This window comes from Ursus arctos, unplaced genomic scaffold (assembly GCF_023065955.2).
Source record: "Ursus arctos isolate Adak ecotype North America unplaced genomic scaffold, UrsArc2.0 scaffold_3, whole genome shotgun sequence".
NCBI lineage: Eukaryota > Metazoa > Chordata > Mammalia > Carnivora > Ursidae > Ursus > Ursus arctos.
The window spans coordinates 84,184,441-84,208,105 of NW_026622985.1; the positions used below are offsets into that span (position 1 = coordinate 84,184,441).

A 23,665-nucleotide genomic window follows, 5' to 3' on the forward strand; every position below is an offset into this window, starting at 1 on the left:
ATTTATCCATTTGTTGGCATATAGTCTCTTAAAATCCTTTGTAATTTTGTGATGTCAGTTGTTTATTCTTTATTTCTGATTTTAATTTCAGTCTTTTTCTTGATTTATGAATTATGTTTATCTTTTTAAAGAACCAGCTCTTGGTTTCCTTGATCTTTTGTATTTTTTTTTTACTCTCAGTTTTGCTTATTTCCACTCATTATTTCCAACTTTGGGCTTTGTTAACGTTTTTTTCTAGTTCCTTTACATATTTTCTCTTGAGGTAGGCCTCTAGTGCCATAAAACTTCCCTCTTAGAAATGTTTTCATTGTGTCCCAAAGATTTTGGACTATTATGTCTCCATTTTCTCATTTCATTTTTCATTTCTTCATTGACCCACTGGTTAATTAGTAACATGTTTAGGCTTCATGTGCTTATGTGGTTTTTTTTTTTTTCCATTCTTATAATTTCTAGTTTTGTGGTCAGAAAAGATGCTTGATAGGATTTCAATCTTAAATTTGTTGAGACTACTTTGGTGGCCTAACATGTGATCCATTCTGGAGAATGTTTAGGTGTACTTAAAAACAATGTGTATTCTGTTGTTTTTGGCTGGAATGTTCTGTATGTACTTGTAAAATCCATCAACGTCTCTGTTATTTTCTGTCTGGATGATCTATCTATTGATGTAAGTGGGATGTTAAAGTCCCTGCTATTATTGTCAATTTCTCCCTCTATTAATATTTGCTTTATGGATTTAGGTGCTCCAATGGTGGATAAATGGATATTTATAGTTATATCCTCTTATTAGATTGATCCCATTATCATTATATAATGCCTTTCTTTTAAAGTCTATTTTATGTTCATATTGCTACCCCATTTTTTTCCCTTTCATTTACTTGAAATATCTTTTTCCATCCCTTCACTTTTACTCTGTAAGTGGTCTGAAGTAAGTCTCTTGTAGGCAGCGTATAGATGGGTCTGGTGGTTTTATACCCCATGTCCTTTAAGAGAGAGCGCAAGGGGGAAGGAGAGGGACAGACTCTGCAGACCCTGAGACCATGACCTGAGCTGAAGGCAGATACTTAAGTGACTGAGCCACCCAGGTGCCCCCCCCCTTTTTTTTTTAAAGACTTTATGAGAGAGGGAAAGGGAACCCTATGTCTTTTGATTGGAGCATTTATATTTAGGGTAATTAATTACTAATAAGCATGTATTTAGGGCCATTTTGTTCATTGATTTCTGGTTATAGTTTTGTAATTGATGATTTTCTTTAGCATGGTGTGTGGCTTCCTTTTTATTTTTGTGTATCTGTTATAGATTTCTGGTCTGTGATTGATTACCACGAGGCTCATATATAACATCCTAAGTATGTAAGTCTGTATTGATTGTTGCTTAAGTTCAAAAGAACTTCAGTTTTACACCCTCTCCATATTTTATATATATATTTTACATCTTTTTGAGTCCCTATTTAGATATAACTATATTGATTTTACTACTTTTGTCTTTTAATCTTATTACCTTTGAAGTGATTATTTGCTTTTACTTGTGAATTTTTTTCCTTTTCCACTTAAAGAATTCCTTGTAACATTTCTTGTAAGACCAGTTTAGTGGCAATAAACTCCTTTACCTTTGGTTTGGGAAATTCCTTCTCTCTCCAATTCTGAATGACCGTCTTGCTCAGTAAAGTGCTCTCGGTTATGTTGTTTTTTTTCTTTTCTTTTCAGCACTTTGTGTCATGCCTCTCCTTTCTGGCCTGCAGACTTTCGGCTGAAAAATACTATAGCCTTATGGGGGTTTCCTTGTACATGCATAACTAGTTGCTTCTCGCCGGCTCCTTTTAAGATTCTCTGACATTTTAATTATGTGTCTTGTTGTGGACCGCCTTTGGTTCATCTTGTTTGGGGCTCTCTGTACCCCCCAGACCGGGATGGATGTTTCCTTCCCCAGTTTAGATAAGTTTTTGCCCCTTTCTCTCTGGGAGCCCTAAAATGTGAATGTCAGTATGCTGGATGTTGTCCCAGAGAACTCGTAACCCTCCTCATTAAAAATGTCTTTTGCTCTTCAGGTTCTAGGCTTTCCATCAGCCGGTCTTCCAGATCACTGATCCACTCCTCTCCCTCCTTCTTTCACTCTGGCTCTTTGCTGGAGTTCTGAGTTCATCTAGCCTGTGTCTGTCGGGTAGATTGTTTGTTGGTCTCCATTTCATTTGGTTCTTTTCCTGAAGTTTCGGGCTTCTGTTTAGAGCACGTTCTTCATTTGGTTTGTGCTTATTTCTGTGAGGTAGGTGGAACAGCCACCTCCTTTCTAGGTGTGAAGAAACGGTCTCGTGGAAGGATGTCTGGCGTAGACTGCGGAGCTGGAGCAGGTGTGTGGACTGGGGATCCTAGGGCTCTGCAGAGAGCACTCCAGCAGGACAGCTGGGGGCTCCTGGGACTTCTTCTGCAAGGGACATACTGGTAAGACCGCTGGAGCCACAGGAGGCCTGGGCAGAAAGTCCCCCAGCGATACGTACAGGGGCCACCCGGCCAAGTCATCTGGAGTGTCCCGGGAGGCTTTGCCCCGTGTCACCTTGGTGACAGGCCCGGGAGCCTGGATCCTACCCCTATCTGCATCAAGGTGGAGGAGGGTAAACAGGGGCACGCTGCCGCCTCTCCGACCCAAGCGGGTTCCAGCAGGCCCCCTACTGCATGGTAGAGAGTCAGATCCTTAAAAAGCCTTTGCTTAAAAGGGCAATTAGCATTTTATCCGCACCCCAGGACAGATAGATATGTTCAGTCACTCAATTCTAGCCCTCCCACTGCCCTTTACAGTGCTGGGCTGGGGGTTCCCAGTTGTTACCAGGTCTCTTTTGCTGTTCTCTCTGGGGGTCCCTCCATCCTCTGTGGTGCAGAAGCTGCTTGCTGTCGATGTAGACAGACATTCACTGTGTCCACACCGAAGGGGAGATCAGGGTTTTTCTACTTCAGAATTCAAATTAAATGGGTTAAAGCTACCCCAACTACAGGAAACAACTCTGTATACAAGGAAAATGCTTTCAGTAAGAGAAAGGTATGAGGAATGGAAAGACATTTTTGTTGAGGGAAAACGTAGAACAAAATCTGAATGTAAAAAAGTTTTAGGTTTATAGAAAAAAAGTTTTCTATATGGTCAGTAATGGCTAAGATTAAGTTTTAACATTAGTTTTGTTTATGAAAAGCAAACCAATAATCTAAGATTCTATGCCTTCACCAGATCTTTGATCATTCAGGAAAACTGAGTCTTCAATATTAAAAGAGCCAAGTTTTGCTCACAATTACATAACCCTCAGTATTTGCCTTTAAAATCTTTGTCACTTTGGTTAAATATTTCCAAATGATCAGCGATCCTATTTAATAAAATGTTCAAACATTTTGAAGGTTATTGACAAACTTTCCAAAATCAAATTCTAAAAAGTCTTTTCATCATAATCTAATATTCCAGAGGGCCCATGGCATAGTTCAAAATATTTGTCTCCTGATAAAAAGATTACATTAATTAGGCTTGTTAACAAGGGATGCTGTGCCAACTGAATGATACTGAACCCTCTCAGATTATATTTATATAGAAATGTCATTAAAAACGATATGAAACTCTCAGAAATCAGGTATGTCCTAGTAGGTTACCTTGAAGTGGTGTGTGTCTCAGGAATAACCCAATTTCCTTGTCAACTGCATTGTCGTGAACTCTAATTAGATCTTTAACCACAGCCACTTTTAAGTCTTTTGTTATTTCCCAACAGTTATGCTTTTACAAACCCTCCTGCAAAGGGGTTTCATCTGCACTGAGACTCCTGGAAAGAAATCTGAGTAAGCAACTGAACTCGGTAAGAATTTCCAGAACTAATGCAAGAATTAGATTTAAGCAAAACAACATGGGACTGAATGAATTGAGGATGATTATAATTTTTATGACTTTCTTTTGTTGAAACATTGTTTTTCCAGATTTAAAGAAATTAACTGTAACTTACAGCAATTTGATAAAATATACCTCTGTGAATAAAACATTTCTCTTTACCTGATCAGAATTCAAAAAAACTCTATTCTTAGATTTTCATAATATATTTACTTGCATAAGTTCAACAAGAGTAACAGGGCACAACTGGAAACACTGGGTGTGGTACCAAGGCTTTGACTGGAATGTCATATTTGAGGGAGGCCTGCATAAACTCAATTACCAGAGAGCTTAATGAACTAAGGTGGACTATAGGGAACCAATAAAGCCCCTTGGAAAAATAGCCTAATATCTTGTTGACAGCATTCCCAGCAGACTGACTGACCATGTGGAGAGAGAAGGTCACTTCCTGGCAGGTCTAAGAACCTCAGGATACTTTTGGGACCTTGAGAAAGAATCCAAATCTACAGGTGTTACAGGTAAAGTCTGTGGCAAGTATTTGGCTTGGCTTCCAACCTTGAGAGTCCTTATAAAAAGAGTCTGTAAGATCAATCACTATCCTTGCTGCACTTAGACTTATTTCGCAAACCAGTCTCAATGGGCTATCTTTGGTAAAAATGAGGGTGATTCTAGAGAGAAAAACTGTTTGAATACTATATTATAATACATTTCATTATAAACTAGACAAAATCCTGATTTCTTCTGGTTTTCTCCAATGCCTGGCTACAACTCCCCTAACATTTTTGGTTTTTTCTCCCCCATCCTTTTTACTTGGCTTGATAACTAAAAACTGCTCTCTTTCCTGAAGCCCTACAAACTGCATATAAACTACTTCAGAGAAATCACAACAACTCAGTCTCTATGCCCGTTGCTCTACGGGCTACTCCAGAAGATCACCACAGAAACTCGAATTACAAACCAAGAAAATACATCAGATTGCCACGGCCTGACGTCCAGAAATCCATTTGACTGGCTACCCTCAGAAACTGGTTTATAATTTGATCCGATCATTAACCATTGCTTTTGTTTCCACGGAAATGGCTTATTCATTCCTGATTTGAACCATTGGACTAACTCTGAGAACACATCACCACCTTCTGAAATGAGTTTAACTCAACCGACCTATCGTCAGAACCCAGACTGGTTCACTGCAATGGAATAATCTGTCATTTTTAATGGGTGACCCTTCCAGGGAAGTTTCATAGGAGGGAACTGCAGGGGCCAAGAGCAGGCCATCCAGAATGTACCACAACGGCATACGCATTCTTTTAAATTGAAACTATGTGGAGAACAGCAGGTACAAGGACACTCAGACCCTTCTCCATCCTCCTGAAAGAAGAAAATCAATCTCCCATGTGAAAGGTACCCTCCCTGCACTAAGAAAGCTGTAGAAACAAAGCTTGTTAAATTTTTACTAATCTACTACCACAGCCTGAATTCCTCACTAAAGCTCCCAAACAGCTGTTTTCTTTATCCTGTCCATTCCTGACAGGTTTACTGTCTAAAATGTATATTTTAAAAATGCCTGCTTTGGTCTTCTTTAGGTTTCAGTTTCATTACTGGGACTCCGGGTGCACAAAATAAAACTTTGATTTTTTTTTCCTCCTGTTAATCTGTCTCATGTAAATTTAATTCCTAGTCCAGTTGGAAGAAACTTGGACAGGAAAATTTCTTCCTCCCCTTCACTCTGGCATGCCAGTTGGTCCACCAGCCCAGAGCTAAATCACTGGCTTTGAATAATGCCTGAGGCTTTCCACCTCCCCTCTCCACAGGCGTCTGGCACTGCTGAGTAAAGTGAGCTCAAGGTGGGGTGACAAGAGCAAACAAGGACAGGGTGGTTAAGCTGCTCAGCCCCAGGTTCAGGTAACGAAATATATAAACATTTTTACGTTAACCCTCCTGTTCATACTTATCTATATGTATATTCACATATGGGCCAGATCTTCTCACACTCCAAGTATCGACGCTTATAACAATGTCTAACAAAATACGTGCTACACAGATATAATACCTTATAAAAATCCACAAAAACATCTGAGAGGCCCCAGAGAATAGAGGCATAAACAGATACAAGATTACAGGTGTGGGAAACTCTACAAATTTTCAGTGGAAAAGTACACAAGTGAACAGAGACTGCAGTGAGGACACAGGAGGTGGGGCTCAGGAGGGAAACAAAATAGGGCAGAAGGAAGAAAAGGTGCTCGAGAAATGACCCCAAGTTATTAGAATCCTTTAAAAATGTCATGTAATCTTCCAAGAATAAGGTACTATAGTATTTCATAATTGGATCACTGGGCAGGAAGAAGGGGGGAAAAACTAGATTGTGTCTAAATACTTTAAAACTTGACACTTACCAAGTACGTTAACGATTGTTTTAGATGAAAAGGAAAATAAAAAAGATCAAGAAAAAAAATGAAAAAGAGCACGTATAATGTGACAACAGAATCGTGGTAAAGGCTATGTAAGTATTACATTAATAATTCAAATAGCCACCATTTTCTCCTGTCACTTTAGGACATCAGTCAAGCTGTTAAGTGGGAACACAGGTATGTACACACACAGTATACTTTCTGGCAAGTGTCCTCTGCTATTTATTTGATCTTTGCTCTAAGGGCAGAGTTTTGGCTGTCTTAAACGCCAATCTCTTGTAAACAAAGTCTATCTCTGGGGTACGCAGTTACCTAGTCTTGACCCAGAGAAAGAGAAGAAGCATTTTAATAGACATTTTCCTTCAGTTGCATGGTTTCTGGTCCTCTACAAAACAGTTTATTTGCCTCTTTAATAAAAGTTAAAATTAGTTTCAACCTGGATTGAAAAATCATTTATCCTATGGAAATAAATGGTCCAAAAAAAAGTTTGTGAAAGTACTAGTGTCCATTAGACATATTTTCTTACATCTGGCCACTAGAGAGAAAATCAACTCACAGGGCATTTCAGACATTCTGGTCTCACACAGGTTCATTTTTTGTTTAAGTGCCATCATCTGTCCATATTTCACCTCCTGTTAATAAAACCAGTAGAGGTGTTCAGACTGAGAGGAACATGGACTTTCTAAAACCAGAATCTAAAACCTCACAGACCCAGTTAAATGCTGTCTGTATAACCGACACGTTGAAATTACTAAGAACTTCCATCAACATCCAAAGGATGACAGTACGTTATGTAAGCCTGTTAAGACCCCGGATACATAGCAATCCGACCGCCCCTAGGGACAGGTTCTTCCATTAAGTGATTGAATAAAAAAGTAGCTTTTGTTTTTAAGAGGATATTTAACACGTGCTATTTATAGCACCACCAGTCTGCGGAACTCTCCTATGTCAAAGAAAATGCCTTCTGATTCCATGAACGGGTTCACAGCAACCTCGGCATCTTTTACGGGAGACGGATGACCGGCTCCGGAAAGCTGTCCGCGTCCAGAACAGATTAGTCCGGCAACCCCGCGACGGACATGGAGAAACAATGAGGCAGCTTAAGTTACTTCCCCAGAGCGACCCAGCGGTTCCCGGACACGTCTGTCAGGCCCCGTGAGAGGACGGCCGCAGCCACAGAGCGACAGCTGGAGAAGCGCCCGCAAGGGACCCACAACTGAAGAACGCGACCTGTGCCCAAAGAAAAAAGGCCTTTGCGTGCAGAAGGGGGAAGAGCATGGACTGGTGTGAGGTTCATGAAGGCCCGCGGCTGAGCGAAGAACGAGGAAATACAAGAACAGACTTTCGTGCTCTTTTCGCCTCCCACATTACCACCGAAGCTACGCGAAGGCGCGTACACACCCCTACACGCGCCGTGCTGACACGTTCCTCCTCCTCAAAATCACGCCGGGAGGAAAAGCCCGCCTCCGAAACGATCGGCCGCAAGGGGCATCATGTCTCCACAGAGTCACACACACTCCGTCCCCACCACCTGTAACCACCCGTCAAGAACCCCAAGATACCTCACAGGAAAGAAGAACCACCTCCATTTCCGTGGTGACCGCACCCGATTCACGCAGCACACCCAGCGCGGACGAGCCTCCACCGCAGCCCGACCGACCGGGACTCTCAGACGGACAGGCAGCCGCACCCCCGGCGAAGACGCCCTCCGAACACCTCACGCTCCCACTGGGAGCCAGCCCCGCGCGCGCCGGCCCCGACGAGAGCCAGCCGCTCCCGGCCACGCCGCAGCCCCGTCTCCGCTCCGGGCTGAAGGGCTTCTCGTAGAAGACGGGGGGAGAACCGAGTCATACACGATCTTTCGGTCTTAGGAACTCGGTGCCACGGGGATGCGCTGAAGGGCTGTTCTAAGCACAGACAGCAGACGACTTCTGCACAGGAAAACAAAACCAAAGCAAGATGCGGGAAAGGATTCCCACCAGTCATGCTCCAGTGCAACAACGGCTCGGCTCACAGGGACAACCGCAGCTTTTCCAGTCCCGATGTCACCGGGGTCTCGGTTCACAGGGCCACTCAGTTGTTTCCTGATGATGATGCCTGGAACACCTCACTGGCTGACCGTGCTGTTGGGGTGGGGGAGGGGGGGGGAGGAGAAAAAAGGGGCGAGACCACAGGATGATAATGACCGTGTGGAAGAGAATCATCAGAATGGCAAGAAGAGATCAGCTTGTCTGAGACCACGGATATAAAACTAGTAGCTGTGGGGACTCAGAATTCGATAAGCAAGTAACAGTACTAAATATTTTGGTAAACAAAACAAGTAACAAACGAACGGGCTGTTCGACAGCAGAGAACAGTTCTTGTTCCTATTTCATGGTTGAGGGGTTTCCATTTAGAGTCCACAAACGTGGGTCTGTATAGCCTTAAGGAATCTGAGACATCCCCCCTTCTGAGGATTCTCGGGTACATGGTTGGTTCAATACTTAAGCACTAACGAACGTGAAATGGCGGCCAGACCTTCACCAGACCCTGGCGCGTTAGGACACTGCTCTCGCTGCTCCAGACCGACCTCAGTTTTTCTTGTCCTTCTGAAGCTGGCTTTTTGTGCTCCCTAGATTGTTCCACACTTCTGTGTACATCAGGGTCCCAATGAAGACAAACAAGGTACCCAGCCAGTGCCACAGAGTGAAAGGGTTCTGGAAGTACAAGATGGAAAAGATGAGGCTGACAAACTTGCGGAGAGTCACGACAAGGGTGACGGTAAGGGAGGCGCATTCTGTGGTGAGAATGAAGACGCCCCGGATGCACACGTACCTGGAGTGGTGGGGTTAAGGTGGTTTTCGGTAGACTACAGAGAGAACCCCAGGGAGAACATTCTGGCAACACTCTTGGTTTAAATGTTCATATTCGAAGAACCAGAAAACATGGGGGTGGGTTATGGCTGCTCTGAGGCTCTTCCTTAGTAGAAGACCCTGCAGAATGAATGTCCTGCCATTCATTTGTGGACCCTAACTTGAAACCGCCGGCAGGCCTCCCATTACCCTTGTTCTGAATTCTTCACACGGTTTCCGGTGAGGGTTCCCTCTCAAGTAGTGACAGAAGGTAGGTAACACTTGCAATAAAGATCAGCAAACCTCCTTTACAGGACCCAGGGCTCACCTCCTCATCTAAAAAGGAACTCTGCGGGCAAGTCTATTATATCAGAGGAATGAGACCAATCTCGATCTGTTTCATGGTTTCAAAGCCTTAATGATTTTTATAACGTACTTAAGGTCGTTCAAAAGAAACATTTAAAAAATTAGGTTTTAGTTACTTTGAAATTTCTTGCAGAATTTGGTGGCAGCTTGTGACATAGCCTAGGCTACTGAAAAACTCCAGTAGAAATCACAGAGCGTTCGTGTCACATACTAATAGTCACCCATTGATTTCTACACCTCCGCCCAGAGCAATTCATGCTGCCCAGTGACTTACTGGCCTCCGGCAGCACTAACATCTCTCTGGCCCCCCACGAAGGCACTAACGGGGTGGGCAGCTCTGGCTCCGGAAGCACAGAAGAGATGAAGGCAGAAACGAAACTCAGGGCACCGTGCCATGAGAAGAATGAACATTCCTATGTCAAAATATCACGGAGCAGACCCCACGGCAGAGGAGCACAAAGGATACTGAGTGATGACGTTCATGAGGAGGTAGAACCACATGATGGGCACGGCCACACCAACGACTGGGACTTGATATAACTCTGCAAACATGAAGAGGGGAGACAGTCATATTTTTGACAGCTTAATGGAGACTGAACATAATTAGAGGCCTCAACGTTACTTCCCTTGCAAGTAGATCTGGACCGTACGGACAGCACTTTACTTGCCTTGATTCTAGGCTGCATCGGTCTCAAGAGTCATTACATTGATCTCTTAAATTATTTACTTAAGCTGTAAAGTAAACTCTTCACCATCCACCTGAATAGGACCCCACTTAACAAAGAAACGGACACAGACAGAAGTTAAAAATGACATGGTCTTAACTGATAATTGACACAAGAGTAAAGACAACTAAATGCCATTTGGAAATATCTTCAATCCCAGTTGAAGAATTCAAAGCTAAACAAGGCTCTACTTTTTATACTCTATGAAAACAGCAATTAAAAACTTAAAAAATCCTAATCTGGAAACGTGGTAGTGGAATTGGCAGCCACTGGGTTGGTAGTAGTACCAACTGGTGTGTTGTTTGGGTTTTTTAAATCAATTTCATAATGCTTACATTAAGGGGCAATACAAGTATTTATATTCATTCTAAGGAATTAATCCTCATTAATTCAAAAGAAGAAAAATATTCTCCATTGATGGGAGTACTATTTATAATGAGGAAAAATCGAATCAATCTCAATGGCTAATCTTAGAGCAATGGCTGTGTAAGCAAAGGAATGTTCACTAAATGAGGCAGGACACATTTGATTTAAAAAGAATCATGAAGATTATACAGACTCACTTAAAAAAGGCGGCAAGTGAAAAAGTATAAAATTATACAAGGATGACAACTATGTAAGAATATATGTAAACAGTATCTGGAAAGAACTGGTAAAATGAAATTAGCTGATGTCTAAGACAATGGAACTGTAACGTTCCTTCCTTTATATACATTCTTATGTTAGTTTTATAAAATGAGGCTTGTATGGTTAAATATTAGGGAGGAAATAAAATATTCGAGATCAAAGAGAGTAAGGACACAAATCCTCAAAGATCAGTTTTTAAGAATTCCTAAGGTTGTTCGGGGGGTTGAATTATACAGTATAACTTAGGAAATTCTAACAGTGACAGTGAGATCCGGTTAGTAAATGAACGTTACTTTTCTTTTGCAAAAAATAAAAAGCCATATATATAAAGGTAATATAACTGTCTGGACTAGGGGGAAATCCCCATAATCTGGTACTCTATTGTCTGCTGTAGTCAGCGTGTACTGAAATGAAAAGAGAGTTAACAAGTATTATTACTGTTGAATAACCTCAGATCCATTGTATCAATTTGCTGGGCAAGAGTCAATCAGTAGGACTCAAAATATTCAGGTGGGTATTCAGTTCTCTTAACAAACTCAAGGAGAACAGGTTCATCTGAGATAACCCAAGGCAAGCAAGACCAAAAAAAAAAAAGCATACACTTAACTCAGGGATGATTCTGAAGACGTTGAAGGCAGATTCTAAAAAAGATTTTATATAAATACCCATCTCCGTGACTTTTAGAAGCAGCGTTCTAGTAATTAAATCAAAAATCAGTCCCAAGGAATCTAATATGTTTATGTCAGTAGCCCTTCTCTACGCGGGGACTCTCAAGAGACCTTAAAAATCTTTGTGTCAAAAATGTGTCAATTGTACCTTCCAAAAAAAAAAAAGTCAGAAATGACTGAATAATTGAGAGCCTTAAAAACCTTCCGACACACATGACCTTCACTACACATTTTTGGTGGGTAAAGGGGACAGTCCACACCACGGACTCCAACAGAAAGCATTCACCACTTCCCAGCGCAGGTCCTGACGGCCGGCAGGCTTACAGGCCACATACCGCCGTTCCGCAAAATACACTCGCCCTTTTAGATGTGAGCAACGTAAAGCCTTAATTTTACACGTTTCTTTGTTCCTGTGTGTTCACTGGTCTGTGTAACCACTATGTCTTTTAGTTGATAATTGCATCAGGTAAGTAATTCAAGTTAATTGGCAATTTTTAGCTAGTTGACTAAACAGCCCCTTTAACAAGTAATTGCTAACTTACCCTGTGGACCTCTGAACTATTTTGCTTATTCCTGCTGCCTACCTACCCTGGACACCTTGGAAAAAAGCCCCCTCATGGTGTTTATTTCCCCCTCGCTCCAAACGAGCTAGGACGGGGCGTGCGAGCGGGGCTGCCTCCCGCACCAGCAGAGGACGAGCCCGAGCAGACAGAGCTGCATGGCTGCCCAGGTGCGCACGGCCCCCCCTCTGCAGTGTGTTGCTTTTGCATTCTCCAAACATCCAAATGCCCCACGCGCAAGCGCAAACACACCGATTCCAAAGCGAAAGGGAAAAATTGAGATACTCTCTTACATCGTTTGCAGATAACTGAGAAGCACCTATAAAAGCTTTTGTCGCTGCAACTGCTGACGGACAGCACTAGATCCCCGGGGCGCGGAACGGGGATCGCTTCCGATAGGACGGTGATTTGGATAAGATCATGAAAAAAGCAGCGGTCAAGTCAACAGCAAAACTGAGAGCTGGCCTCAGAACCTGTCAGGCAATTCCACCGGATAACCCAAACTCACCAGACTTATTGAACAGAACGGCGTGGTCATAGATATCGGAAGCCAGGAAGATGAAGCCAGGAAGTGGAAGGGCATGCTACGGGAAGAAAGATTCCACGTAAATTGACAGACACATTACGGGATACGTAGAGCAGCTTTACAATGACTTCCAGTTTTACAAGTTGTTCGACAAGCAGGATCAAGAAAAGCAATTTGGACTTGTTAGGTTAAACGTATGCAGGGCTTCGGACCACGTTGACACTGTCCAGCGTGCGACCGACCCCACACGGCAGCTCTTGCCCTTACGGAGTGGAGTCCCATGATCACCACACACTCGACAGAAACAATGGAGCCAGCATCCTTCCCGCAACAAAGGGAAAGTTTAAACTCACAGTCATTGGGCCCATAGGATTTGCTACATTTTGCTGCTTTTGAAAATGGCTTAGCAAATGTAAAGGACTTAAAAACTACCAAGAAGGCAAAGGCGGATTTCAGGGAGTTTAGGAACTCATGGGAAAAAGAAATCTGAGGACAATACGAGGTCAAGGGTAATGAAATGAAGCCAAGAATGAAAAGAGGATGAAGAGGAAAGGACAGGTAAGTGCAGGTGAACGCGCCTGATGACAACCCCCCAGCACCACGGGATGGAATCGCAGCTGATGTTACGGGCCAGCTACTCTGGGCCAGCTACTGCTCTAAAAGAAAGGTGTGAACCAGATAAACCGTTCCTTCTTTTTTAAAATTCCCGGCCATATACTCCAGCTCCGGTTAAATATCTCAACCCGATTGTCTGCAACTTCGGTACAAAAAGCCAGCCCTGAAGGCATCTCTAGCATCTGGAACCTTGAGGGGCTGTGCTTCGGATGTTCTCTCCACGGGAGAGAGGTTGGAGGAAGAGCAGTTACAGGAGGTGGCTCTGGCTCGGCAGTTTCCAAAAAAAGCAGAAACACACAGAATTAGCTAATGAAGCTCTCTTGTTGGGTATAGAGAGCTCCCCAGAGGGACTGCTCTCACCCCTCATTCCCCCCCCCAAATGCCTGCCTGCCTGCCTGCCAATGTCCCCCTCGGCATGTTGTTTCTGAAACTTATTTTCCTGCTCCAAGTTTCCATACTGGATTTAACTTGATTTCATCTCTGGGAACAAGGAGGGCGAAGGTCCTCATCCCCAGACGTTGTTCCTGGTTAGCAGACACGCTAGGTTCACACTGACTGTTCACGATCACCTCATGTAGAGAACCGTGGCTCAGAATACACAGTAGTAGCCTATTAAAAATACTTGGTCCTTCAACTACATCAGAAAACAATGCATATTTCATTTGAAATAACAGATTACAACTTAGTGCTTTGTATCTTCCTCAGGTTCAAGAAACTGCTTACATTATAAAACAAAGCCTCCTTGGAGTGTTTCCCAAATTGTTTGTATAGGGTTTCCTGGAAAATACCCATCCTCGCTGACATCAGAAGTGCAAACGTCAGTGCCCCAATACCTAAAAAAAAAAAAAAAAAAAAAAAATCAGGTTACAAGATACTAGATTTGCTCATTTCCAGGTATTTTCCTAAAGAACACTGACTGTTCTACATTTATTACAAGCCAGGTGCAGAACGTGTACAAAATTTTTAAAAGAAATAAAAATCAACCACAGTATCACTACCTACTCTTTGACAGTTTACTCTCTATATGTATATATTTTATACTAAAATAGGATCGTAATGAATATACAATTGTACATCTTGCTTTTTTCATAATCTTTTTCTTGGATTTTCCTTCAAGTCATTCATTAAAATTTCTTCATTCATTAAAATTCATGGCTCCATCACGTGGCAGGACCATATTAAATGTCTTACAACATGAGAATGATTAGATTACTTCCAATTATTTCACCACTAAAATCAGTGTACATCCTTGTACATAAATCTTTAAACAAAATGTTGATGATTTCCCTTAGGATTATCCTTAGGATAAACTTTCCTAAATGAAATTACGGAGTCAAAAGTTGTAGACATTTTTAAAACTCACTACATAGATTTTTCCAGAAAGGCTGTGTTAATTTCTACCATAAACAGTCTATACAAAAATGGTTGTCTTATGGCACCCTCAGCAGCAATGAGCATAATTGTTTACTATCTTGCCATTTTAAGACTCCAAAAATAAAAAGGTACTGCATTTTGGTTTCAATTTGCATCTCTCTGATTCCAAGAGTACTGAGGCTGAACATACAATAATCAGACATTAATTTTTCCCCACGAATTATATGTTCATATCCTCTGCAAATTTTTCTTATTGGATAAAGGGTTTTCTAACAGCTCATAAAGATTTTTCTATGTGAAGGAGAACCACCTAAAGGGATAAAGTTTCAAAGCCAAGCAGCAGGGAGAACCGAGTTCTTTCATTGCTGTTTCTCTTCTGCTCAGTCTCAATCTGTTACTGCTGCCGCTGACCGCACTTGGAAAGAGTTTCACCTCCACATCCTCCAACATGAGGCCAAAGCTCTAGAGGAGCTGTCTAATTAATTCCACAAAGAGATACTCATTTTTAAAAATTCCCTAGGAGACTCCGATGATCAGTCAGGTTTGGGAACACTCATTATGGAAGAGCTAACTTACGAAGAAAATGAATCTAAGATTTCAAAATGAGTCCCTTGGAAATTTACTGCTTCTACGCAGGAGACAGATCATGAAGGAATGGAGGACACTCTAAGCACTCGCTCCCAGAGAGAGTGACTGGCGACCGGACGTGCTCGTTTCTTTCTATACCAGCGGCAGCCAAGGAGATCGTGGATCGCTGTTGTGGAACACACCTCCCTGAGCAGGGACACTTTCATGTTTTCATGTTCTGAACCCCAAAGTTCAGAGACGGGGGATCCCAGGTGCGTCTCTCTTCTGTGGCATAATCTCTTTAGCCAGAGTTTCTTGCCAAGAAACCTGTCCCTCAGGACAAAACTCCGCAAACAGAACTGCAGAGGCAACGAGCTTTCTTGTAATTACTGTACTTGCCTAGTAGCCACCTTAAAAACGCCTGGAATCCGTCATTCTCACCCGAGCTGGACTGGGAAGTCTAGGGAAGAAAGAAAAAGACCAGGTAGAGAGACCAGAACCACAAGCAAGGTGCCTGGGCACAAAGGAACGGTCTGTGTTACCCATTCCCCTGTGCTCTTCTCTTGCAGAGACCCGATCCTTCTATTGCACAAACCTGTAGACGTACTGCATCAATAAAAAAACACCGGGCCCCCCATGGCAAGTACTGAATAGAAATGATTTGTGGAAGCGATTCTTACCACCTGCTTTGCTGACATGAAAGTGCAAATAAATATCCCCACAGACACCAGGGCGATGGAGGTATATTTGAACACGCTGTATCTGCAAAAACAAGCACAAGAGCACCTCAGGAAGGGAAAAGCACGGATACGAACTTCCACATGCTGTGTGCGGCCAGATGTTGCGTCACAGCACAAACCACCAAAATACAGCTGAGGGGGTCACACGTGGACGTCTGGCGTGAAAAAGCACCAGGATGCTGCCTGATGACTAAACAGCCTTCGTGTTGCTTAAAATAGTTTCAGTTAGTTGGTGGACCGAGAGATTGTTTCACCGGAAAGCAAAAACAAAAAAAGACATAGACCAGACATGACACTCCATTATGCTCCAGTCCCAGTGAAAGCCAGACACATCTTAACGGCCGCCTGGGGCTCTTCCGGTCTTTAAGGGCCCAAACCTGAGTGTCAGAGACACCCCACGCAAGAGGAAGAACGGAGTATCGGGACAAGTAGCAGGATTCAGTGCACACACACACACACAAATCAACTGTCCATTGTCAGGAGAGGACTTTTTTTTTTTTTAACACCTCTGAATGACTTAAATGTTTTTAAATGTCGGCACAGTTGGCTATAACAGGACTACTGGCAGTAAGAACAGTGGCGTTTCATATTAACTAAAACAACATCATGTTAACATCCCTCTCGGGCTCTCACTGATAAAGCGGAAGGCCTCAGGCAAGAGTGAAAAGGAATTAAAATTACAGGATGAACCATCCGAGGTTTTCTAGTCAAATACTTTCTACAGTTCTGGTCACATGACCTCATAAAAGGCCAACAGGACTGGCTAAGCAGCAGATCAGGGGCCAAGAGCATCCCGCCGGCGGAGAGAGGCAGGGTGAGTAACAGGCCCCGCAGAGGCAGATAGAAAAAGTAAGGGAACTCTTCAGTCTGGAAAGATTAAGACAGGGAGAGTTTGTAATTCGGGCCTAAAAATTAACAAAGGGCAGGTTAAAGTAAGCATAGACTTGGTCTTCAAATTCCAGAATGAGGAACACACTATGAACCTAAGGGGCTCTACTCAAGATAACACAAAAGGAGATAATAACTTACTAATTCCTGATCTTAGATGGACACCTTAGGGAAATTTCTGCTCTCTGGGTGATACACACCAAGGAGAGTCAAAAAGGCTTCCTTGGATAGATTCAAGATGACAGATCCAAAACAAGTTCTCCAGGGAAACACAGATGTTTAAGAAAGGCCCCTGACATTTTGGAGCACTATCAGGAGAATACAGTCCTTTTAAAATATGTTCTTTTGTAGCCCTATTATGAGCAAAATCAAAGGTTAGAAGGCCTGCAGGTCTGTCCCAACGTCAAGTCTACACTACCGAGAAGTGCGGCAATCACTTCGATGTAACAAACCCACCCATTACATATGAACGCTTACGTGGAGAGACCTGGAAAAGAAATCAACTACAGCTGTACTTATCTGGGGAATCCATAAGCCTCCAAAGATAACGGGTTCATGATAAGGAGCCTAGCAGGACAGGACAACTGTCCTTCCTCGGGCACAGCCCTTACTACTTAAAAACTCTAGGTTCACACACTTTTAATTGACAGCACTTTCTAAGCTGGTGTAGAGTTCTAACACTGGGGCTAGATACTGAATACAGAGAAAAGCTGGCGCGAGCTTGTACGACTGTGATCTTAACAGTGAGGGTGCACTTCCCCTGAGAAATGCTCCAGACTGAATGTGCGGACTCTCCCCAGTGCCCTTCCTCCCTGGGGCAAGGAGGGTAAGGCTCAGAAGGAAGGTGGGAGACAAATACTTTGAGAAAGTATCCCAGGTATTTCTGGTATTTCCCAACCGTATCCCAGACAGAGGCACTGGTGACAGCCACAGAGAACAGTCCTGAAAGTTTTCATTTCATCTCTTGGCCCTTTGGGTCTTTGTTAGGAATTTCCTTTCTAACTATGGGTATCGTTAGTCCATCGCGTTGTACCGATAAACACCTTCTTTGACAGCGCTGTCCAAGAACCTCCGTGAAGTTGCAAATGTTCCATATCTGGGTTCTCCAACATGGTTGCCACTAGCCACGTGTGGCTACTAAGCACTTAAAATGTGAGAAACTAAATATTTATTTTAAGTAACTTAAACGTAAAGAGTCCCACGTAGCTGGTGGAGACCACATGGGACAGCGAAGTTCTAGACCAACTGGCTTTGGGGGTTACTATGGCAGTAAAGAGCCAATGATGACAAGGGCTACTTTGTTCTACACAGAGAACATGCTGCTCCAAAGCCACGGAGGGCTGGGGGCGGGGCCCCTCCCTGGTCCACTGCCTCGGGATACACGCACCGTCACAGACAGAACCCAGAAACCAGCCGGATGATCAAGAGCAAACTTATCACCACTAGAGAAAAGGAGCCCAGCGCATGGATGGGGCTCAGGAGATCCTTCTATACATAAAATACGAAAGTGTATCGTTTACCTTTTCTTCAAAATGATAATTCCTAGGATCATGTTGGCAATTAGAGACCCCTGTAAGAGGAGACAACCGTAACAGAGTTTTAGTGCACCAGCAAATAATTCAAGATAAATAAGAACACGGACAAACAGGAAAAAGAGCCAGAAAGGAGGACGTTACGATGAATAATTAGTAAGTTTCACTTGTTCTTATAATGGCAAAAAGTACAAACTATATAAATCTGTTAAGTAAATTAATAAAACCTTCTGAAGACAACAACGAGAATGAAAATGATCAATTCTCTAAATATTGGTCAGAGCTAAAACTAAAGCTAGCAGATATTATAGACTTAATTTTGTTAAATTTTCCATCTAATTTATGAGAGCTTTCGCCAACAAGCAAATTAATTAATGAAAGAAGGCATGCTGGGATCTTTCTCTTCTCTGGAAAGCTGGCGCTCAATCAGCAAGAGTTTATGGAAAGTCTATTATATGCTCACTACTTTGAAAGTCATCTTTGTAATTATAATCAGCTCTGAAAAGTCCCTTCGACGATAGCACTTTAATCTCCCAGAAATCTCAAACTACGCAGAAATGTTATCATTCCAATGGTCTCCAATTTTGCATTCTCCTGCAATCCTAACTACATTCCCCCTGAAGTCTTTCCTGCTCGTGAGAGGAAGAAAAAAAACCTCTGCTGCTCTGGGAGAAACCCCACCTTCATCAAGAATTTCCCTTCTTTGGGGCGCCTGGGTGGCTCAGTCAGTGAAGCGTCTGCCTTCGGCTCAGGTCATGATCTCAGGGTCCTGGGATCGAGTACCACGTCGGGCTCCCTGCTCCACAGAGTCTGCTTCTCCCTCTGCTTCTGCCCCCACCCCCCAGCTCATGCTCTCTCTCTTAGATAGATAAATGATAGATGATAGATAGATAGATAGATAGATAGATAGATAGATAGATAGATAAATCTTTAAGAATTTCCCTTTAGAGCGCCTGGGTGGCTCAGTTGGTTAAGCGTCCCACTCTTGGTTTCGGCCCAGGTCATGAGATCAAGCCCTGCATCAGGCTTCACACTCAGCGGGGAGTCTCCTTGAGATTCTCTCCCTCTGCTCCTCACTGTACCTGTGCGTGTGCATGCTCTGTCTAAAATAAATATTTTTTAAAAAAAGAATTTCCCTTTACTTAATGGTCTCAAAAGTTTCTTGCTTTAAAAAAAAATCAGAAAAGGGAAGTATCAATTTTATGTACTAGAAGTAAATGTAATTTTATGAAAGAAACCAAAAGTGATGAGAAATTAAGTTAAATAACAGTCATAGCAAGTCTGAATATAAAATCAACCAGATGAGGGAAATTAAACATAAAATCTGTTTCCCAAGGAAATTTTAGCTCCTTTTATATTGATCAACCATAAGACTTCAGAGGGATGAAAGTCAACCGTCACACTCTGCCTTACTGCACAGATGAAAGCCAGCCTTTGCTCACGCATCCAGGAGACCTATTCTTACACACTAGACTTTACTTGTTATAAGACCTTTCTACTGCTGTCAAGTGTTCCATCGACCCACTTAGATTTCCCAGAGGAACACACACAAGCCGGCAGCACTTACAGATCTAAATATCATATGCAGGGGCATGGCGATGTTGAGATTCAGGGCATAGTTGTTCACCACGCTGACGGTGAAGAACATGGTGACCATCACAGCGTAGTACCTGAAATGCAGAGATCACAGCACGTCACACAAAATCCACTATTTCAAGAACATCACGTACAGGAGGAAATATTTTTGCTTAGAAAAGTATTTTGTTTTAGTTCCTCTAGATTAAAAGAGTGTATCACTACTACAACATAAAGTCAATACTAAGCACATAGAAAAATACATCCAAAGCCAGACTTACGTGGAAAAAGTATGAATTATAGAATATGTTTTAAGAAACACTATTTTTAATCTTTTTCCAGTATACTCTTAGTATTTTTCAAGCAATTTAAAAGTAGGCTTCAAAAAACATTATCTGAGGGGGCGCCTGGGTGGCTCAGTCGTTTAAGCGTCTGCCTTCGGCTCAGGCATGAGATCCTGGAGTCTTGGGATCGAGCCCCATGTCGGACTCCTTGCTCAGGAGGGAGTCTGCTTCTCTCTCTCCCTCTCCCGCTCCCCTTGCTTGTGCACTCATGCCCATGCTCTCTTTCAAATAAATAAAATCTTTAAAAAAACAATAAAAAAACAGAGGAGAGGAAAAGATGGCTGAGGAGTAGGGGACCCCTTTTTCGGCCGGTCCCCTGAGTCGAGCTGGATAGGTACCAGACCAGCCTAAACAACCACGGAATCAGCCTGAGACGCAGGAAGATACATCTGGATCTCTACAAATGAACATCTCCAGCGCTGAGTATTGAGGTACGAAGCGGGGAGCCGTGAAACCGCGCACAGACATAAGACAAACGGAAGGGGGAGAGAGCCGCCACGTTTGGGCGCCGGAAGCGGTAGCCACCTGCACGGGGGAGCGGGGGGACTTGGGGACTAGCACCCTCGAGAGAGCAGACTGAGCCTGGGAGTGCGCGCAACCAGACCGAAAAGCGGAGCTCTGGAGCGCTCATTGGAACCGGACTGAGACTGGGAGCTCGGGAGCACATGCGAGACCAGACAGAAAAACAGCGCTCTGGAGCACATGCGAACCACAGTGAAACAGGGAGCTCGGGGGCGGCTGGAGGTGTTAGAAGCACAAAGGGCAGAGACGTGCCAGCCCTGGAAGTGAGGGCTGGGAGACCAGCTGGGGGGTGCACAGCCCGGGACACTGCAGGGTTTTTGGCAGCACCGACAGAAACAGAGTTAAGGTGATCAAGAGAGCTCGGTGGAGAGCGGACTGTGACCTCTCTGTTCTGAGACAGAGGCTAGGATACGGCCACTGCTGCTCTGACTCTCAGAAGTATCACAGAAAACCACCAGGGAAAGCCACCAGGGAATAAAAGCCCGGAATTAGTGGTTCACATTGTGCCCATCCCCATCCCCCCTTGCAGGGGACAGGGCGACTCTACCCAGGTTGCCTGAGTATCAAGTGCAGCAGGCCCCTCCCCCAGAAGGCAGGCTGAAAAATCAAGAAGCCCACATCCCTAAGGTCCCTATAAAACAAGTGCACACTGCCTGGGTCCTGGTCAATAATTTGGGCTCTGGGCAATCCCGCAACCTCTCCTCATCAGAATGACGAGAAGGAGAAATCCCCCCCAGCAAAGAAAAGATAATGAGTCAGTGGCCTCTGCCACAGAACTGATGGATATGGATATAACCAAACTGTCAGAAATGGAGTTCAGAGTAACAATGGTCAAGATGATGTGTAGACTTGAAAAAAAATATTAATGAAAAAATTAACGAGAATATAGAATCTCTAAGGGCAGAAATGAGAGCGAATCTGGCAGAAATTAAAAATGCTATGAATCAAATGCAGTCAAAACTAGATGCTGACTGCCAGGGTGAATGAGGCAGAAGAATGAATTAGTGAATTAGAGGATGGGATGGTAGAGAGAAATTGAAAACAGAAACTTGGCTCAAAAAAATCCAATCTCAAGAATGTAGAATATGGGAGATTACTGACTCAATAAAATATTCCAATGTCAGAATCATCGGCATCCCTGAGGGGGTAGAGAAAGAGAGAGGTCTAGAAGAGATATCTGAACAAAATGTAGCTGAGAACTTCCCTAATCTGGCAAAGGAAACAAGCATTCGTGTCCAAGAGGCAGAGAGGACCCCTCCCAAGGTCAATGAGAACAGACCTACACCATGTCACGTCATAGTGCAATTTGCAAATATTAGATCCAAGGATACAGTATTGAAAGCAGCCAGGGGGAAGAAAATCCTTACGTACAGTGGGAAAAATATCAGAATAATGTCAGACCTGTCTCCAGAGACCTGGCAGGCTAGAAAGGGTTGGCAGGGTATTTTCAAAGCTCTATCTGAGAAGAACATGCAGCCAAGGATCCTTTATCCAGCAAGGCTGTCATTCAGAATTGATGGAGATAAGGACTTTCCAGGATTGGCAGAAACTGAAGGAATTCGTAACCACCAATCCAGCCCTACATGAGATATTAAGGGGGAGGTTCTATAAAAGTAAAAAGGCCCCAAGAGTGATACAGAACAGAAATTTACAATCTATAGAAACAAAGACTTCACAGGCAACATGACATCATTAAAATCATCTCTCTCAATAATCACTCTCAACGTGAATGGCCTAAATGCTCCCATAAAACGCCACAGGGTGGCAGATTGGATAAAAAAGACAACCCATCCATTTGCTGTCTACAAGAGACTCATTTTGAACCTAAAGATATATCCAGACTGAAAATGAAGGGATGGAAAACCATTTTTCATGCCAATGGACCTCAAAAGAAAGCTGGGGTAGCAAATCTCATATCAGACAGATTAGATTTTAAACTAAAGACTGTTGTTAGAGATACAGAAGGACACTATATTATTCCTAAAGGATGTATCCAACAAGTGGATATGACAATTATAAATATCTATGCCCCTAACAGGGGAGCAGCTAGATACACAGCCAACTCTTAACCAGAATAAAGAGACATATAGATAATAATACGTTAATAGTAGGGGACCTCAACACTTCGCTCTCAGCAATAGATCACGTAAGCAGAAAATCAACAAAGAAACAAGGGCTTTGAATGACATACTGGACCAGATGGACCTCATAGATATATATAAAACACTACACCCCAGAACAACAGAATACTCATTCTTTTCGAATACACATGGAACTTTCTCCAGAATAGACCATATACTGGGTCACAAAAGAGGTCTCAACAGATACCAAAAGACTGAGATTATTCCCTGCATATTCTCAGACCACAATGCTTTGAAACTGGAACTCAATCACAAGGAAAAATTTGGAAGAAACTCAAACACTTGTAAACTAAGAACCATCCAGCTCAAGAATGATTGAGCAAACCAGGAAATTAAAAATCAATTTAAACAATTTATGGAGACCAACGAGAATGAAAACACATCGGTCCAAAACCTATGGGACACTGTAAAGGTAGTCCTAAGGGGAAAATACATAGCCATCCAAGCCTCACTCAAAAGAATAGAAAAATCTAAAATGCAGTTTTTATATTCTCACCTCAAGAAGCTGGAGCTGGAACAGAAGAACAGGCCTAATCCACGCACGAGAAGGCAGGTGATCAAGATTAGAGCAGAGATCAATGAATTAGAAACCAGGAGCACAGTAGAGCAGATCAAAGAACTAGAAGCTGGTTCCTTGAAAGAATAAATAAGATCGATAAGCCACTGGCCAGACTTATTCAAAAGAATAGAGAAAGAATCCAAATTAATAAAATTATGAATGAAAAGGGAGAGATCGCGACCAACACCAATGAAATAGGAAGGATTATTAGAAACTTTTATCAACAACTTTATGCCAATAAATTAAAC

The 23,665-nt window shown here is 42.9% G+C and overlaps 1 protein-coding gene across 4 annotated transcripts in view; it reads right to left on the reverse strand.

The window, feature by feature from the left end:
• The window catches only part of SLC35B4 (solute carrier family 35 member B4), an 85,377-nt gene that overhangs the window by 35,016 nt on the left and 26,696 nt on the right, over positions 1-23,665 (reverse strand). The window contains exons 3-11 of one of the 4 annotated variants that reach the window (XM_044388440.3): positions 19,844-19,946; positions 18,265-18,314; positions 15,797-15,878; positions 15,516-15,576; positions 13,899-14,008; positions 12,543-12,618; positions 9,921-9,996; positions 8,827-9,071; positions 1,271-8,380 (exon numbers count right to left, since the gene is read on the reverse strand). In XM_044388440.3, coding sequence (XP_044244375.1) covers positions 8,828-9,071; positions 9,921-9,996; positions 12,543-12,618; positions 13,899-14,008; positions 15,516-15,576; positions 15,797-15,878; positions 18,265-18,314; positions 19,844-19,946 — 802 coding nt within the window. In that variant the 3' untranslated portion in view covers positions 1,271-8,380; position 8,827. Of the gene's footprint in view, positions 1-1,270; positions 9,072-9,920; positions 9,997-12,542; positions 12,619-13,898; positions 14,009-15,515; positions 15,577-15,796; positions 15,879-18,264; positions 18,315-19,843; positions 19,947-23,665 lie in introns of those variants that run through there. The other 3 variants (XR_008956474.1, XM_044388442.3, XM_026511285.4) reach the window with 3 other exon arrangements.